Raw genomic sequence first — 19,340 nt, forward strand, 5'->3', positions numbered from 1 at the left:
GAGCATAGCCAAAACAAGTTACTCAATTTTGTCTATGCTTCCTTATCTGTTACTGCATCAGAAGGCCCTAATCTTTCCTAAGATATGCTTAAAAACTCAGCATAACTAATTAATAATTAAAGTTGCTTTGTGATCTTAAATGATTCACTTTGACTAGCAGTCAGGGAGGTTACCTGTTTCACAAGAGATTAGTCTTATGGTGTGACGTCGGTGTTTTGAGGATGTCTGCTGAAACTTGCTATTAGGGTTAGGTACCGTGTAAGGCTGCATTACAGCTGAGACTGTTAGTTCTGTTTGTACTCAAGTAAATGACCGAAATGTTTGGCCCAGAATAGTGCTTTGAAAAGTTCAGGTATGTGAAGTGAGTTACCCATTATACTCAGTACACTGCTCCTCAATATACTGCTTATGGTCTAGTAGTTTCAGTGTGGTGAAAACAGCCACACCTAATGACATTTGGGAAAGAGTAGGATGAAATAAATAATCTCTCAACCTGGACATCTCTGTAGGGTTTAGTAATGGGCATAACAGCTCAGACTGTCCAGAGGCTGCTGTCAGCTCCAAATCCTCTTATGCCTATTGCAGAGGCTGGATAGAATGAACACCAAAGTGACATCTTGGCTATGGGCACAAGAATATCTTGCTACAGCTTTGGGTAAAATTGACACTGATCAGCATGTCAAGTTAATTTGACTTAGTTCATAATTTGCAAGATGTGTTTTGATCAAATGATGAATTTTAGTTTCAGGAGGTTGTAATACATCTTCATTGTTTGGGCTGGTTAAAGCTTTGCTCTGGAAGTCATGTTGGTATCAGCAGGCGCTTCTCAGATAAGAGGCCAAGGCTGCACTGTGCGAGGAAGGGATACCCCTAAGGATGGGCTCTCCAACCACTCCCAGCCTCACTGGTTTGATTGCTTGGCATGATGTTATTATCACTCACATAACAGAGACTCTTTTCGAGGATCTTTTGAACTCCAGGTCCTCAACACAAAATTGCATTGTGTAGAACTCCAAACACTCCTTTGTGGCTTTAATTTTCATTCACAGTCTTCTGTGATATTTTTTTCAGAGTGCATAATAAGAGGTTATAAGGTAAGATTCATTTTTATTTTCAAGACAACGTTATTTCCTGCTTTTTCCATTGGAGCATTGACTGTCTGCAGGATAAAGGGTTTTAAGAGTATTTATATACTCTTGTAAAACTCAAGAGTTTTAAGAGTATTTGTTGTTTCCTCAGTTTATGCATTAGTTCAGCCAGGCTAATGCACTGTAATATCCACACAAGTCCTGTAATTGGAGACAGTTTGAAACAAGCTTTTAGCTACTCATGTGCTCCGGCTCTAAGTTAATTTCACATCTAAGCTATTAGAGAGAACAACAGCAACAAATACTGCCAATATGAAACAGGCCACTGTTCATTAAAGACCTCTTGAAAACCAGGTTATTTACAGAGACGAGTGTGTGTGTGCTCTTTATCAAAAGTTTGAGACTGATCTTTTTGCATTTTGTAAAGTGCATGCTGGGTCTGAAAAGTCAAAATCAGTGGTACCTCTGGCAGACCTGTTTATTAGTGCTCATGCAAGTACTTGAACAAGTATCTGGTTACTTGCATTCTAGTCTATTCTTTGTGAGCACAGAAGAGTAAGGTTTCTCGTGGGGGTCTGCAGTCTGTTCTGAGTCTTGTTAGGAAAGAACATGGAGCTTCACATGGGATTGCTTCTTGAGTTCTCCCTTGCTCTCTGACTGGAACAGCTTAAATGTTTAGATACTGTAGAAAGGAGAAAGTGGATTGAGCTCTGTGCACTTCATAGCCTTCTCCAATTGTTTTACTCCTTTATGTGTATGAGGGAGAGTGACTTGCTAGAGATCTTGCTTTCCTTCTTCCCATTGTTCTCAACAATGACAAACACCATCCAAGCTTCTATAAAAAACTTTACTGTTTCCCCGCCTAAACCAGTTACAAAAATCTATGGTGTATTTCTGCGGCTAGTCACAGCTTGCAAGGGAAAGTCGCTACTGTTCATGCAGGGAAACATACAGCCTTCTTTCTAGGAAAATACAAATGTGGCAGACGTGCTAACATGACCCAAGTAATCTGCTGACTCTGATCTCTGTCGTAGAAATTTTTGTCTGGTAATTTTCTGTTTATCTGTGTGTTTTGTTGTTTTTTCTTCACCTTGTACTGCTTCCTCTACTTAAGAGTGCTTCAGATAATGCTAACACCTTCCAGTCTAAGCAGCGCTCTACATGTACATACACAGAAATACCTTACCAGTTACCTAGAGGTAGCCACCATTAACAGTTCTGTCAATATATTTGCAGATTTGGAATGTTATATTTGTCCATGTTCACTGATGTGGGCTCATTTTTAAATAAGTCTGATTTCATTATTTTGTATACATTTTGGTTTCATGTTCCTCCAGGCTTCAGACTTGATTATCACCCCAGCTACAACACTCAAGGAAAAACCAGACCCAAGTGGTTTGGTATTTGGAACTGTGTTCACTGATAATATGCTGACAATTGAATGGTCCTTGGCTTCAGGATGGGAGAAACCTTGTATTAGACCACTTCAGAACCTCTCCTTGCATCCAGCCTGTTCATCTCTGCATTATGCTACTGAAGTGAGTACTGAGTCCTTTTGGAAACCTCAACTTTGTTTCATTAGCTTCTGAAACCATAGCTTTGTAATACACAGACAGTTTAATGCCTTAGTATCCAGGTACTTTTTGAGCTGTTAGTGATGTCCTTCCAGAATATTTCCCTTATTTATGATAGGATTATGTTTATGTTGATAAAACTCAGATTTGACTCTGGTGTGTGGATTCCAGCTCACTTAATTTCATAGCCTGCTTGAAAGTGAGCACTTTCTTATATGGTGTCGAATTCATTTGATGAGGTATTCGATCTCGCTGTCAGAGAATCAGTCTAGTTGCTGTCGTTGATGTAACTTAGTGAAGCCCTGGATAAAACTGTTGAGATTCTAAGAGCAGCTTTAATTTGGGGACTGAATGTGCACTTTGTGAAGCTTATTTTAAGTTGTTCTGAAGGTCCATGGCTTGGATTGTAGGATAGACTAGGCAGATGCTTGTTTCCAAACAAGTCTGGAGAGCTCCAGACAAGATCTGAGGCATTCAGCATATCCAGCTGTATTCAAGCAGAAAATATTCAACAAGGAACTCTGGAAAATGAAATGTTGAGTCGGAAACCAGCGTGGTTAATAGTTTCCATGCCTAGCTGCTTTCTGTCTAAAGCTGCCTTTTGTGTCTCCAGAGCAGCTTCGGCTGTACTCACATCTATGTGAGAGCCTTGCTAGGATGCACTGAACTACATGTGAGCGTAGAGTGGAAATGGAAGCCTGCTTCTCCTTCCACCTATGAGTAGGTGGGGGTCTGATGTTAGTGGAGATGATTATGCATCTTTATTATTTTGTCCTTTTTTTTTTTAATTATTATTTTTTGGTAACGGAAGGGAAGGATCAAGCATTTCCCTTCTTTCCCTTCTTATTTGAGCTCCTACCTTCACCGTTTTTTGCATTTGCTGTTTTTTCTCACCTAGTCACCAAGCCTCCAAAAGTCCTATGTCAATTATAATAGGCCCTTGTCATTAACGGTGCAGCTCTTGATCTGCCCAAGGAGCAAGAAACCACGCTGGAGTCCCAAATCTATATTTCACTCTTAGTAGCATATTACTTTAATGCTTGGCCTCTGGCCCAGTTTGAAATCATTGCTAATATGAATATGCTCTTATTTTTTTCCATTTTTTTATTCTTTTACCCTTACTGCATCACGTTTCCTCTAGACAAGAGGACAGACAGAGGAGAATCTGGTGCCAATGCTGTGGCTCAATGAATACGCAGTGGGTATAATAAAAATGATGAATTTGGCATTCCCTCCCCTTTTTCCTTGCCCTTCATGATGCAGTGTGATAGACTGGATCTGCTGAACTTCAGATCCAGCTTCTGTGATGTACAGATGCCGGACAGTATTGTTTGCACACTACTGTAGTGACTAACCATCAAGCAACTGTAACAGTTGCTTTTATTCACATTAGGCATTTCTGGAGCACATCACTGTCTCCCTTTGTAATGAGCAAGAGGTTTTGCTGAGCTCTGGAAGGTTAAAACTTTTTGGAACAAAAGATTTAACAGCTTGAAAATACTTTGTGTTTCAGTAATGAAGTAATTCTTACTTCTCTCAAACCATTGATCAAATCTTAGTAGTAACATTCCTTCCTTTTCCCTTTCATTAAAAGTTCTGTAAATGTTTTTGGGAGAAGGGTGGGGGGAAACAACTGTTCTGTGATAAGAACATGTAGCATTACGGAAATGTGGTATTAGCTAATAACACAATAAAAATCATATCCAGGTATCAACCGTTACACCAGCTATGCCATTGCTTACTAAGATAGATATTTGTTTTATTTTGTTTTATTTATTATTTTTCTTGTAGCTGCAATCTTAGGAACTGTTTAAATTTCAAAACAATGTACAAAACTTTTAGTAAGGTTGGCATTAAGATAGAAAGGTGGTACAGATTGAAAACAAAAAGTGCTGGGTTCTAATTCTAGTTCTGCTGCATAACTGTATGTATCTAAGGAAATTTGCCGGGATTCCTGCAACCCAGTTACAACCCAGTTAAAATTTGTCATGTGGAAAGACCTAACTCTGTCATGGGAACATACAAAAGCATTCTGAACACTGCATTTCAGTGATCCTAATGGGAAAAGGTTGTAGAATTTGATAATAATGAATAGTGTTGTATTAAAAGCACTATACAAAAATACAGAGTTCTTTTTCCAGAATCAGAAATGTGCATATGCAGTCTTCCAACCATATAGAATGTATTTCCACACATTTTGGGGGAATCAAAAGAATAGAAGTGATGCAATTAAATTTATGGAACTTCTAATGAAAATTACTGTACAAAGAAATGCTACAGAAAATAGGCTCTAAAAATCTGAAATCTGTAAGCATGAATGACCCTTCAATACTTAATCTAAATAGTAATTTTATATAAGTATGTATCAGTGATCACATGGGTGATCTACCTATAATTAAAACTGAAAATTATCAGTCTATAACTGCAAATAACTCTGGGTATTCTGTGGGCATTCGGGTGCCTTTGCTGTTGCTTGTATACAGGTAGAGTATTTTACTGGGAGGGCACTTTTGGGACGAGTTTCCTTCTGTCAATGCTAACCACCTACATTCTACCGTTTGATGGGGTAATTGTGACAAAGTTTCCTTTAATGTAGAGAAAAACCATTCACCTGCATTCTTCCTCTAGTACAAAGCTGGTGCACCTATCTCACAAGCTAACTAAACCCCATTCTACAGCATAGGGACATATGGGGGAAATGAGTGACCAAGATTTTGCTGCAGCTACACTAAGATCTGCAACAGAACTTTTCTATAAGAAAGAATATTGTTTTACTTCAGCCTTTGATATCAGTCAAGATATGAGGGCACAGTTAAGTCAAACACATGCTACAAATTTTAGTGGTGGTAACCAAATTACGAATTATCAGTAAGTTCCCTGACAGGAAGATGTATGAGAAGCATGGATAAGTCATCTTTTTTATACAAACATCATAATGCTGCTTTACAGGAGTCTGTTGCAAAGATTAAGTGGTTAGCATTTATGCTTTGAGTACTGTGAGCAGGAAAGTGAAGTTCGTTTGTTTCCAGAAAGCATGTCCTACTTTTACTCGGGTCATCATGGGATAGCATGCCTCAATTACTATTTGATTTCTTTTCCCTCCTTTTTGGCTTGGTAGTTGTTTGAAGGATTGAAGGCCTACCGTGGAGTGGATGGCAAAATCCGCCTGTTCCGGCCAGGCCTCAACATGGACAGGATGGCACGATCAGCAAGACGAATGACTCTGCCAGTACGTAGCTAAGGCATCTTACTCTCCTTAAGTCAGAGCATATGTTTATTTTCAGAGTGCAAATCTCCGAAATTTTATGGTAGTGTAACACTTCTGAACTACACTAACTCTTGAATAGTTCTCTTAAACTTTAAGAGATCCTATTCAGTGAATGGTTTGAAATTATTTTTTCTGTTAAAAACGGTGTTTTCCTTTCTGTGTTTTCTGTGCCTCAAATAAATACAGTCTTTTTTCTGGGGATGACCATTGTTCTGTAGGTACTTGCATGCAGACTATGATTAAATTGCCTCTGTCATGACTGTTGTTACTTTTCTTTTTACCTCAGTTAAACCCTTTCACATCTGAGTGCCTTTTTTGTTTGTGCTGGAACTTGATGCTGCTTTTAGAAGTTGTATATTGGCCAGTTAATTTCCTCCTATGCTTACTTGCTTTGCAGTAAATCTGGGAGTCTTACTGTGCCCATTGGAGCCATAACCAAAGGGATTCTTCTGCTTTTTGCAGAAGAGTGCGTTCTGGAGCTCACAGCACCTCCTGGGAAGTGAAGGAGTTGGCTGCACAGGGAGTTCTCTCCGTGTGCTTTGAAGGCAAGAAGTATCAGTGGCTCCTTTTTTCTACCTCAGGAGGATGTTTTGTAGCATCAGGAGAACATTAAGGATAGTGTATAAAAAGGAACAGAGTCAAAGACAGTGGGATCTTAAATCTTTTAAGAAATTAATTTGAGGAAGTTATTGTCCTGTAAAAACCTATGGGCTGATGAGGTGTTCAACATAACATATGGATCTATCAAGATGACAGTGTTTGGGTTGTATTCTTTAATTAGATTTTTTTGCTTTCTCTTTTCCTTCTTAGTGCTTTGACCAGAATGAACTGTTGGAGTGCATCCGGAAACTTGTGGAAGTGGAAAAGGAGTGGGTCCCATACTCAACTGCTGCTAGCCTGTATATCCGTCCTACCTTAATTGGAACTGAGGTTTAAACTTTCTTTTTTAATTTTTAAATTGAGTGTATTTAATCATTAGGCAAAAGCTTTCATCCATATAGGAAAATACACAGCAGTCACTAGGCAAGAGTATCACACTTGGGGCACAAATGATTCACCTGAGTTAGTCGCCTGTAGCGCTACTTAGCAAATTTATATTGCCCACACCACCACCTAGTGGACGGACTGGTTCAGAACACAGAGCAAAGTGTTTCAATCGCCTCTTCTAAGCAATTACAGTAAAATTTAAATAAACTTTGTTTTTATACTAAAAGAACAAATGCCTTTTAAATTTTAAATGTTAATGTATGCCTTTAAAATGCTGATAGCCCGGGGAATATGTGAGAGAACAGAAATTTGCTCTGTAGAGTTTTGGAAGATTCTTCTACAAGAAACTCGTAGCAGAACTAACAGTGTTAATTTGTTCTTGAATCCAGACTTTAGCTGAGACATTAGCTAATATCAGCTTGATATTAGCATGTGCTCTGTGAGCTGCGTGTGAATATAAGTGAAGCGTGTGGTATTTATGAAGTTAATTAGAAACAATTTATTTTAGTTAAAACTTTACGGTTTTTCTTAGTAGAAAGAGAGAAAGCTATAACAGAAGAGTGTAGGACAAAGCTACTAAAGAATATATGATTCCCTGTTAAGCAGATCACTCCTCTGCGATATCTGTATCTATACACGGCTGGCCTACTTTAGCATTATGCATTTCACACGTGCTTTAAGACTTCATTAGTTTAATCTCTGTAAAGTAGTTGCAAATTTTCACACAGATCACCATTCAGCAACTGTGTAAAGTATTAATGTTTTTTGTTTTTTTTTTTTCCTGTTTTGTTTTGGAAGTTCTTTTGCTGTTGAGCTTTCTTTTAGGTTAGCCAACTGGTCTTTCTACAGTGTCATGTTGTCTTTGAGTTGAAATACTTCGCTAAATATTTTTCAGATTAACCCATCTAGGAAAACTAATTGTTACAGTTACTGAATAGTTGCATTAGGATGAGGCAGTTCTCCATTGTTTAATATTTGTCTTGTTAAAACTTTTGCTGGAAGAGTAAGTTGGACAGAAATCAAAAGCACCCTCTCTACAACTGAGGAAGGCTTATTTGAATTTTCCAGTAGTTCCATGTTTACACTATTATTTCACCTCCCAGACTAGCTTCATGTACTTTGTGCAGAATATTTGCCTAGAGTTTTGGTCCTGTTAAATAACATTTTTTGTTTTAGTGGAAACCTAACCTAAGAAACCAAAGATGAGCTTGTAGTTTTCAGTGGACTAGTTCCTATGAGAGGAGAGGAAATAGTAAGTAGCCCATTTAGCTGCATTCAACAACCCAAGAATTGCTTGTAGGGCAGGACCTCCACAGGTTCATTTCAACCTAAACCGTTTTGTAGTCAGTTTTGACTCGGGCATGGGTGTCCAACTTTTTGACTTGCCTGGGCCACACTGAGTTGAAGAAGAATTGTCTTGAGCTGCATACAAAATATATAATACAGTTAATATATCTAAGTAGCAAAACTCCTTTTGTTTCTTTTTGTATAGCCTGCAACAAGAATAGAAAACTAAGTGGATTAGATACATGGTCTAGAGCTTTGCTAAGAATCACACAGCTAAAGAGAATTTTGACTTTGACCTATGTCAGACTTTTCACTTTCATCTTTAAATGTTGCTGATGATGACCTCAAGTGTGAGAAGCCATCAGAGGGGGTGCAGGAAACAGGTTATTTCCTGTCCTGTTTGAACCATTTACAATAGACAAATCATTTTAGGCTGTCACTCTGCACAGAGACATCACTTGACTCTCCAGCAGTTCCAGTTCTAATAGGCATTGGCTGATTCTTGTCACTGACTGTGGTTTCTCCATTGTTGTTATTGCTAGTGGTGGTCCTTCCATCTGTCCTCACATGGCTTCACATGTCACTACTTTGATTAATTCATAGAATTACAAGTGTTTTTTTGAGGTAATTTCTGAATTCTTAAATAGCTTCAAGATTAATATATAAATAAGTAAAAAAGCCATAAGTGAATGGAATAAGAGAATAGAATTCTCAGCATGTAAAATTAGGTCTATATTACTTCGACTGGGAAGGAATTTAGGTAAATATTTCCTCTTCGTTGCAGAACTTCACATTGTTCTGGTAAAAGCACTCCCTGTTGTGGTTCACTGAAAGTGTTTCCAAAGCTAATTATACATCATCTGATGTTTGGAGCGAAGTTCTCCAGTAACTTGCCTTGCTTATATTCCTTATTTTTAGCCTTCTCTTGGAGTGAAGAAGCCAACTAAAGCCCTACTGTATGTCATACTGAGTCCTGTGGGTGCTTACTTTTCAAGTGAATGCTTTGATCCAATATCATTATGGGCAGATCCGAAATATGTAAGAGCCTGGAAAGGAGGAACAGGAGATTGCAAACTGGGAGGGTAAGTAAACCTGATTCTGCATTTGTGTGGAATCTTCATATACTTCAAAAAAGAGATCATTTTTTTAGTGATGAATCTAAGCCAGCAAAAATAGAAGTATTAGATATAGTAGTTAAGCAAATAACGTACTATGACAAGCATTTCAAAACTGTATTTTCTTAATACTTCTTACACAATTCAATCGCATATTTTTTCTCTGGACTTTTTGGAGAGAGAATTATACATCACCTCAAGTTGAGAAATTGGGCCTGGAAAATGTCCATGCAATACTCTGACTGCTTCCCTTGCAGAAGTTGACGCTGCAGATACAACTTCTGTGACACAGCATTCAGTATAGCAACCTGCTGCCAGCTGGTTGAACTTCTGCCTTAGCAGACTGTCTTTGAGAAGCCATCTGCAGTAAGCTGGTATACAAGTGTCTGTGGAAAATCAGGAGACAATTATCTGTGTGTACGTGACCATGGTCTGGCAGTTTTCTGCTGAACTAAGCCAAAGCACCACTTAACATAGTGGTTACTGTCCAGGTACTTGAGTTGTCTGAATGAAGCTGCTTAGGACCTGACCAGAGCAAGCAACTTGGATGTTGTTAGATAAAGTGATTCCATTATGTATACTTGGTCATCGGTTTAAACAGAGATTCTATTACCTTCCCAAGAGGTTTCTTTCTAGGCAAGATGTTAGTATTTGTCAAATGCTGCCTAGCTGAGCTAGTAGAATAATCAAGTGGCAAGAAAATTGCTTTCCTTTACATTCATTCTGATGTTTTGAGATTTTTAATGTCTACTTGTGGGGTTTTGTTTTGTTTTGGAAATGTATTATTTCCTGTACACTATTTTATCAGCTGTTTACAATGGGAGTGCTCTGGAATCACTGCTGACTTGATTTGCAATTGTAGCCCACAGGGGAGATGTGAATTCAAGAGCAGTCAGAACTTCAGAGCTGCTGTCTTGAGCTTGTGATAGCCATTGAAGATCAGAAGTGATAGGGTTTGTGTTTTTTTCCCCTTTAGAGCAGGTACAGGGTAAACAGTAATTATGAAGTCAGGTTCACCAGGTAGGCAGCATTTTATAAAAACATTTGCCCCTCCAGGATAGAATTCATCAAGTCCAGTCTATAGCTTCTGGAGCTACTAGTTCAGTAAATGTCTTTTACTAGACAGGAAACAGCTCACCTTTGAAGATTCTGTATTCCAAGAGATCTAACTACCCATCTATTCACTTGACATGTTAGATGAGGTGGATAGTTTGAGTTTTGCTTTTTAAAAGCCATGAGCTGGATGGAAATTGTTCTCTCTCCAGGATCCCAACTGCTACGTAAGGATAAATTATTTGCTAAGCTATCTTCTTGCAATGACTGAAGCATCCAGAAAATGGATAAAGATTTGTTTTTGAGAAAATTTGAATGAGTGTGTTTCAGCTGTTGATGCTGCTTAGCTCTTCACAGTTTTTGACTTGTAGATGCAAAATGATTTAGTAAAATACCAGGAAAGTACTTCCAATAAAGTATCTCGGGGAGAAGCAGTGATTAAGCAGAGCACTTGCTCGTAAAGGACATGTGTACTGAACCATCCATAGAAATAAACAAATACTCATCCAGACACTCATTATCTGTTTGCTCTTTCTTTTTGTTTCTGAAAGGAATTATGGTTCTTCTATTTGTGCTCAGCAAGAAGCCCTGGAGTTAGGCTGCCAGCAGGTTCTGTGGCTGTATGGAGAAGATCACCAAATAACCGAAGTTGGAACAATGAATCTATTTCTCTACTGGATAAATGAGGATGGAGGTACTGTAACACACAAAATGAAAACTAATAGAATAGACAGTTGGGACAAGAGTACAGTTATTCATACTATGTGTACAAGGATTCTAGAAGTGAATTTGACCCCACAAATACGTAAAAAATATTTAATAAATACTTAATAAATATTTAATAAATATTTTTTGTGGTAGTGGGATAGTTACCTTCTCCCGTAATTCATGAAATGATGGTTACAAGTGCAGATCATAAAATTTTTAATGAAAATGGCTTAACAAAATGAATGTTTATTCTGTTCTGAAAACTGGTAGGTAACTGTTAATCATACCATTATAAAAGAGATGACCTCAGAGCAGCTGTGAGCAAAGCATGTTGATAACGTACTAATCTGCTGAAGCAGTCCACATGTTCAGGGTGTGGTCATACAAAGGATCACACTGCAATTCACTGCCAATTTTAGATGATGTTTCATCTTGGTGTCGTGTCAGAAACAATGCAGCCATGCTAAAGATGCCTTATGGTTGTGCAACTCTCCAGATCCTGTCCCTTTCACATGAATGGTTCCCACTGTCACTTTCCAGCAAGTGATGTGTTCCTGAAGCATGACCAAAAGTGCTTCAGCATCTGACTGATAAAGCAGTAAGCTCTTTCTTTGAAGAATTTGAAATCTAGTGGAGGCAGACAGAAATATATCAATCAGCATTCCACATCACTAGTGTTCTGTTGATACTTTGAAGATATGCTATCATTCTTAAATATATTTTTACCTTTTTGCATCCCCAGTCACCTGTGAGTGTTGTACATGTTGCTTAGAAAACTATCTAGTTAATGAAGAGCCATTTATTTTGGTGTCTCAGAGTTCAGCATCTCAGAAACACCCACAGTGGTTCAGAAGTGCTGGTTCAGAAGACTACATGAGTTTGAGTGTTTGGAGAACTGAGCCAGTTTATCTGGTAGTGAATGGAAGAATGCTTCCTGACTTTTATGAGTTCTTGCCCTCCATGAAAATTGCTAATTTTTGCATGGCACCATATGCAGAGTTTAATTTCTGGTTTAGCCAGAGTGCCATGGCTACCTTTGAAAATTGACACTTTTCTGACTGTGCTCATGGGAGTACCGCTACCTGACTCTCATGCCCAGTTTCTTTTCTTGTTCTTCTACAAAATCTTTAACATTTCTTTAAGAAGAGAAATTATGTTCCCTCCATGCTGAATGAGCCTGTGAAGTCTTGTGAATGAAACTTTAAATATGACAAATCTTGTTGTTATAGCAGCAGTGGACTTGTCAGTGTATTTAGATGCCTTGTATAACTTTGCTAGAGAGACATGAAAATAGATACTGGCTCATTCTAGCCAGGGAAAGGACAGTGAAGGGGGCACATGATTAGAATTCAGTGTTCTTATTGTACTTAAACCAGGAATATGCTGGAATTACCCAGCTGCAGCACCGTTCTTTTCCAAAGATCTGCCAATCACTGTGTTACCAGTGTACAACTGAATAGTGCCATTGTGAGATGGCTGTAACAAACAACTTATAATTCATGCCACCCAAGCTAACTGTATACTGGCAAACCTGCCATTTCACACGACATGGTCATTAGCATTGTTGGAGCACTTTGCAGTCTTTCAGTGTGGTGACTAATGCTTAATTTGTGATATCTTTGATTGAAAAATCATTCCTGCTGACAATGTGTGCCATCATATACCTGCTTATAGCCTTACATTGTGATTTAAAGAGCATTTGCTATTATTTTCTCTTACTTTGCAACAGATACTTAGGCAGTGCATTTGTTTTGTTATGCAAATTCTGCAGCTGAGAGAGTGATCTAACACAAAAATAGCGAGGCAGAAATTGCAAATGATCATCAAAAGGAAAATGCTCTTGTTTGTGTGTTCAAAGGTCACTGCAGGATAGTCTGAATGTGCTCTATGTGGTGTTGTAACAAACCAAGTTTGTAACTCAGTAAAGTCCAAACTAAGGAATGTCCATACTTCCAATGACAGCAGGCTTTTCTTCTTTCTTTTCTTTTCTTGTTTTTCTTGTTTCTTCTTTGCTGTATATTTTCAGTTACAGCATTGCCTCTAAACATGACAAGCTGGTTTGGAGACAAAACAACAGAGGAACCTGAAAAAAAAGTCTCATTTATAACATCGTGGAGGTAGTTGGAGGAAACTACTCAATTTCTTGTAAAATTGTATGCTATGCTCTGTGCTACTTATATGCCCACTGCTCCTCTGGCTGAGGCTTTCTACTGTTTCATAAATAAAGGAGCATGATATTCCATTCATCAATGACTGTTTGCAGTTTATGCTGACAAAATGAAAATTTTAGTCACCCAACCGTGCTTTCCACCTGCCTTTTCAGAGCACATAACAATCCCAAGGAGCTGTCGACATTGAAACTCCTGTTTCCTTTAATAATATCAGTTCTTCTGCCTAGAATTTAGGCTTGACTTTGTGAAAAAAATGTAGAATTTAAATATATGTCTAACCTGAAAGTTGCTAATTAGAAAAGTTCTGCATTTTCCCAAAATTGAATTTCTTAAGAATGATTTGGAACCATCTGGGCTCTACTTCTAGCTTTACTGATAAGACGTAAATAGCATTCAAGTATTATTTAATGTTCTTGTGCTGTTATTAAAATTGGGAGAAACAGTGCTCACTTCAAAATAGCACACATTAAGTTAAACTTTCTAAAGAATTCTCTAGTACATTCAGTTAAAATACCAGGCAACTTGATTTTTATGTTTAGTAGTTAAAGGATTATTTCTACTGCATGAACATGTTAGAATCATATAATTTTTTGAGTTGGAAGGGACACTTAAATGTCCTTTAGACCAACTCCCTTGCAGTGAGCAGGGACACCTACAGCTCAGTCAGCTTGCACAGAGTCCTGTCCAGCCTGTCCTTGAATGTCTCTAAGGATGGGGAATCCACCAGCTCTCTGGGCAACCTATTCCCGTTATCAGGTAGGCTATAAAGAAGGTAATTATTGTGCCTTCTGCTGCATTAGAAGCTCATAGCAAAAACAGAGTGGAGAGAGCAGCTTGATCAAGGTGCTAGACAGAGAAAAGGAAGGAAAAGTAATTGAAGAATGTAAATCAGCTGAGAAGCAAAGATGAAGTGATTTCATGAGGGAAGAGTAGAAGAAAAGCCTAAGGGAAAAACAAGGAGGAGACAGAAATAGAAAGGGCCAGAACAAATTGGGAACAGAAATCAGCCATTTGTAATAGTGAAATTAGGGTTTCCTGGGTTCTCTTTGACCCTGAAGATCACATGGTATCTGTTATGATTTTGGTAAAATATATTATAGTATATTTCTCTGCATTGTTATGGTATGACTAGTACTGAAATCATATTATCTCATATGTTCATAAATGAAAGTGTATAAAAATGGAAGCTTTGTAAAATGGAAGTCTTCATTTTAAAAGTACCTTTAAGCCCTCTGAGGGAGTTTCTTAGTTATGGCATTCTGTAGTAATTGGGCACATCAATATGACAGGAGGATTGATATGATAGAAAGGTGCTGTAAGGGAAGGGAAAAAGATTGCTTATTCATATCAGAAGATTCCAGGTTTGCAGAGGAAAGCTGCACCAGAGAAGGATCACAAGAAAGAGAGCCTTCCCCAGTGGCAGTCAGTCCTTAAATGAGTTCTAAGAGAGGTGCAGCCAGGCTCCACCCCTTCTGGTCACACAGCTGGATTGCCTTCATCTGTGCTCCCTGGGCTGACCAGGTCCTTTCCCCAGTGCTCAATCAGTGGTTCGGGCCATGACACAACAGTTCCCATACACATGCCTATACCATACCTGGTGCAGTGGGACACCAGACTGAAAAGTGCTATTACTTGTGATACTATAGCGAGTAATAACAGTAGTCAAATGAAGAGAAACCTCAGCGTTTTCCTTCAGATGCCTTTTTTCCCTTTTCTTGTTGCTATAATTTTTTAGGCGTTTAGCCCATCAAAATAACTCAGAAGGCGAATTGAGCCTGTGAGCTCACAGTCCGTTTTCCTGGAGATGGACAATCTGATGTCATATGGAGACTGCTTTGGCATCAATTCACAGAGAGAACGAGCTTTTTGGCATGTGATGTTGTTTAGTATTATTATCTCTGCTGGGTACCAGGGGGAGCAGATGTTCCTTGCGTGGCCCCAGGCTGGTAGGCATCATATGTGGGCTTGACAAAATTAGGCAGAGCAGACTATCTGAAACATTAAGACTCCTGCATCCTGTCTGCTCAGTGCTGTTTAGGGGCTAGTTTGTCCTGGCATCTTTTCAAAATAGCTCATATCACTGAATATATATTGTTGAGCTTAAACAGGCTAAGATTTGTGGCAAAGTCACCACAAACAGAATGTTTTCAGGTGTGTAGGTACAAACTTTGGCATTAAGGTCCATGCTATTTTAAGCTTTTTGCTAGAGGAATGCTCATATGTGGCTTGTGTCTGCAGAGTCCATAGCTGGTGAGCTGCAGAGCATCAGCTTTCTAGGGTTCAGAACTGAGGCCTGTGTCTCACTGAGAGTTTTAAATGTCTTCTTCACTTGATAGCTGTGTCAAAATAGGACCTGATAGGCATCGTGATTAGGAGTGAAGAACTTTGTGTTGCTCTTGACTGTGTGGTAAATAAGAGACAGCTGCTATATTTAGGAATTTGGGATAGGCTGGAGAATGACACTATTGGTGAGTCAAACCGGAGTAGAATATATAGCTCATTTTAGAGCAGCTCACTTAGACATTTTGGCATGATAATTTGTTTATTACACATGTGCATATAAGGGACGTGGAAACATAGGTCAGAGAATCTTGTAGTTGCAATAAATCCATGACTGGTTGCATTAAAACTAACAGATATTTCCAAGAGAATGCACAATAAGTAACAAATTCAGTGAACAATTGTATTTATTATCCTTTGTTTCTCCTATTTCACCCCAGCTCCTGAAGTCTTGAGAAGGAGAGAACCCATGCTGTAGTTGCCTTTAATCTGTATATGCAGTGGCTGCCAGGCAACGTTTGTGCGGATTGTCTACCTGACAGTTGAAAACAGAGTCCTCAGCTGCTAAGTTCAGCTTGGTCTCTCTCAGTGCAAAGATGAACAGCATGTTTCTTCCTTCTCATTTCCCCGACCTACAGAAATTTTTTAAGACTGCTGCTTCTTCAATCTTGGTTCAAACAGCCTGGATTCAATGATTGTTTGTTGGGAGGAGTAAGGGTCATAATGGCAACATAAAGATGCATATCTTCTTCTTTGATTTAATCTCACCTAGGTGATGTAAAAAGCCTTCATGGCTTGTAAATTCTATAAAGAGCTTAATATCTGTAAGAGAATAAAAAAGATAGTGGATTCTTATTGGGAAGAAAAAATGGTTAGAAAAAAAATTATGAAGAGAATTACTGAAAGACCCACTGACTGTGAATTTAAGTATTTACCAAGTATGGATCACTGTATATTACTGCTAGTAATTAGCAAGTGTTGGGTCAATATTTATGTAATGTTGTTTTTCTTGAAAGCAAAAACAAGCTAACAAACCAAACTAGCTGAACAGTTTTAGTTGTTGGTGATTTTGGAATTTTACTGGGACTGCTCTTTTTGAGTAAAGACAAAATTAGGAGAAAAAAAAAGACATCTAGACCAAGAGGAAAGGTCATGAAGGTGTCTTCCCAAGAAGCGTTTACCAAAGTTTTTACTAGTTTGCTAGTTCAGTAAATAAGCCTCAAAATTCCCTGCAAATGTTTCATTTTAATGTTTGGAAGTAGAAATGCTGAACCCCATGTACCTAAATAAAGTAAAGCAGTTCAGAGAGAGTCGTCATCTGCCCTGGCATTATTAAGTATGACTTTCTTTTGTGTCTCTGTAGTCTGAATTTGAAGACTGAGCTGTTCCGGTAACTGCACAGTGAATCCATAACACACTGAGGAATAAATTTTGCTACCAGGCTTTAGCCATATATTTATTAATTAATTAAATATATTTATTCACCATCCAGTCAGGTATATTTGAAAGGTTCCAAACACTCAACAACTTACTGTAGCTGAATTTGTGCGATTTGTGTTCATACAGAACTCTGAGAATTTTTCATATGACAGAGTTAAGATTTTAATTTTGATTTTTTGTTGCTGTTGTTTATTTTGCTTTTTATTTCTCTTGTATGTAACAGAAAATGAACTGGCAACTCCACCTTTAGATGGCATCATCCTTCCAGGAGTGACAAGACAAAGCATTTTGGATTTGGCATGCAACTGGGTGAGTGCTTTGGCCATGCCAGTAGTGGTTTCAACTCTCGTAAAATCTACTAAAGTAAGCATTCCTGCTGCTCTTTATCCAAAAGTTCTATCTATCACATGGAACAATACTGAACTTGTTAGCTCTGTATAGTATTTAACATGAACTTTCTCCTTAAGTCTACTATCACCACTAACATAAAGCAAGGATATAAATGATTACCATGTATGATCACAGCTGTATTTTATTCATCAGCACCCTATATCTCCACTAATTTCTCATGGTTTCATTCAAAGTTGTGTTTGGGAAAGAATAACAGGAATAAGGCACGTTGCGATACTTTTCCTCTGTTATTCTCTAAGCTTCCAACCACATGTAAGCTGAAGGACTTCCTGAAACACAGTTCATAGTTAAGTCATTTAAATCCAACTCATAATGAAGAGAGTTAAGCATAGAATACACAGACATACATAGAATCACTAAGGTTGGAAAAAACCCACAGGATCACCCATTACCAATAGTTCTCACTAAACCATATCCCTCAACACAACGTCCAAACATTTCTTGAGCACCTTCCGAGTTGGTGACTCCACCACCTCCATGGGCAGCTCATTCCAGTGCCTGCAGCCCATTCCAGTGCCTATGCTGCACAGGGTAGGTACATTTTCCACTTGTTCTTCTGCATTGAACTGTTATGCATCTTTACTCTTACTAGTACTCCTGCGGTCTAGAATAAACCTAGTGTAGATATGCACGTGCAATTCTCAGTCATGTCTCCTCACAAGATAGACAGTTGTTCCCAGTTGCTAGAACTCTTGAATAGTTTCTTGTCTCCTTGTTTTTCTACTTTCTTCCTGACTTGTATTTCCTCACGCACCTGAGACCCTTCTTACATGGTGTCTGGTGTCCCAGCCCCTCTCTCCAAATGCTCTTCTATCCAGCACTAATAATATTTTTTTGTTCTCTTAAGCACCTCTGTTCCATATTTAAAAGCATGCATTTAAAGCAGGGGCTAAGCTTTAGTTTGGCCTGCTAGGACAATGAAGTCCAAATAAAACCATGAAATTGAAAGTTCAGTGTTTATTATTGTTCTTTAAAAGCTTCCCATCAGTAAGTTGCTATTCATTCTTCAGCCCTTACAGAAAGCAAAACATTTCCTTTCTGGAGACTGTCCCCCACATGAATTGCTTTACTAATACCTGCTATACAGTTAATTTTTGTGGATGACAGCTGCATACAAGCATGCATCTAGTTGGCATTACAGGTAGAATTAAAAAATGTATGTTGCTTAGGAATTGTCCAAGAGTATAATGCCAAGTTCTTACACAAAACCGAGTCAAACCTCACAATGTTTGAGATCAGAAGTTGTCAGGTCCTGTGTGATGTAATCCATGACAAATTAAGATGTATTATTCCCTAATACAGTATTGATATTCTGTATCAAGTCAGTGGAAAGTGCTGCTTAATCATCAGCGCTGTACCTAGCAAACCATTGGCTTTCTTGAAGGCCATTTTTTTCATTAGTCTATCTTGAATGATACTGTGAGCTTTGAAAAGATCAGAAGATCACAGCCAAAATCTGACTGATTGCAATTGGGCTAAGTAAAAATAATAGATAGTTCTGTTAGAGATGTTTCAGCAATGAGAAACAAACAAAAATACATTTATTTTTTAAACACTTAAGGTTTCTTTTTGTTTGATTCTTCTTGTGCAGGGAGAATTTAAAGTGTCTGAGCGTTACATCACTATGAGTGACCTGACAGCTGCCTTGGAAGAGAACAGAGTGAAGGAGATGTTTGGGGCTGGAACAGCTTGCATTGTATGTCCTATCTCCAAAATTTTGTATAAGGGCAAGGTAAGATAATATCACTTTCCTTTCATCTCTAGAATTTTTCTCATAATTGTTTGCTGCTGGAAAAACAGACAAACAAGCTGCAATAACAGCAAAAACCACCATACAGGTGAGATAGAAAAGTAGTTAGGATCATGGGAAGGCACAAGTATGCTGTTTGCTAAGTGAGTTGCTGGTATGTTGTCAGAAAAGAAGACTCCCTCTCATCTGGTCTTTTTTTGTTTGGTTT

At 38.3% G+C, this 19,340-nt stretch overlaps 1 protein-coding gene across 1 annotated transcript in view; it reads left to right on the forward strand.

Moving 5' to 3' along the window:
• BCAT1 (branched chain amino acid transaminase 1) overlaps positions 1 to 19,340 on the forward strand; it is a 64,554-nt gene that overhangs the window by 30,988 nt on the left and 14,226 nt on the right. Inside the window, exons 3-9 of the mRNA XM_042890346.1 lie at positions 2,426 to 2,626; positions 5,781 to 5,891; positions 6,741 to 6,860; positions 9,123 to 9,286; positions 10,924 to 11,066; positions 17,195 to 17,280; positions 18,974 to 19,114. Of these exons, the coding sequence (XP_042746280.1) occupies positions 2,426 to 2,626; positions 5,781 to 5,891; positions 6,741 to 6,860; positions 9,123 to 9,286; positions 10,924 to 11,066; positions 17,195 to 17,280; positions 18,974 to 19,114 (966 nt within the window). The remainder of the gene's footprint in view (positions 1 to 2,425; positions 2,627 to 5,780; positions 5,892 to 6,740; positions 6,861 to 9,122; positions 9,287 to 10,923; positions 11,067 to 17,194; positions 17,281 to 18,973; positions 19,115 to 19,340) is intronic.

Source organism: Lagopus leucura, unplaced genomic scaffold (assembly GCF_019238085.1).
Source record: "Lagopus leucura isolate 7727_CA_CO unplaced genomic scaffold, USGS_WTPT01 Super-Scaffold_100159, whole genome shotgun sequence".
NCBI lineage: Eukaryota > Metazoa > Chordata > Aves > Galliformes > Phasianidae > Lagopus > Lagopus leucura.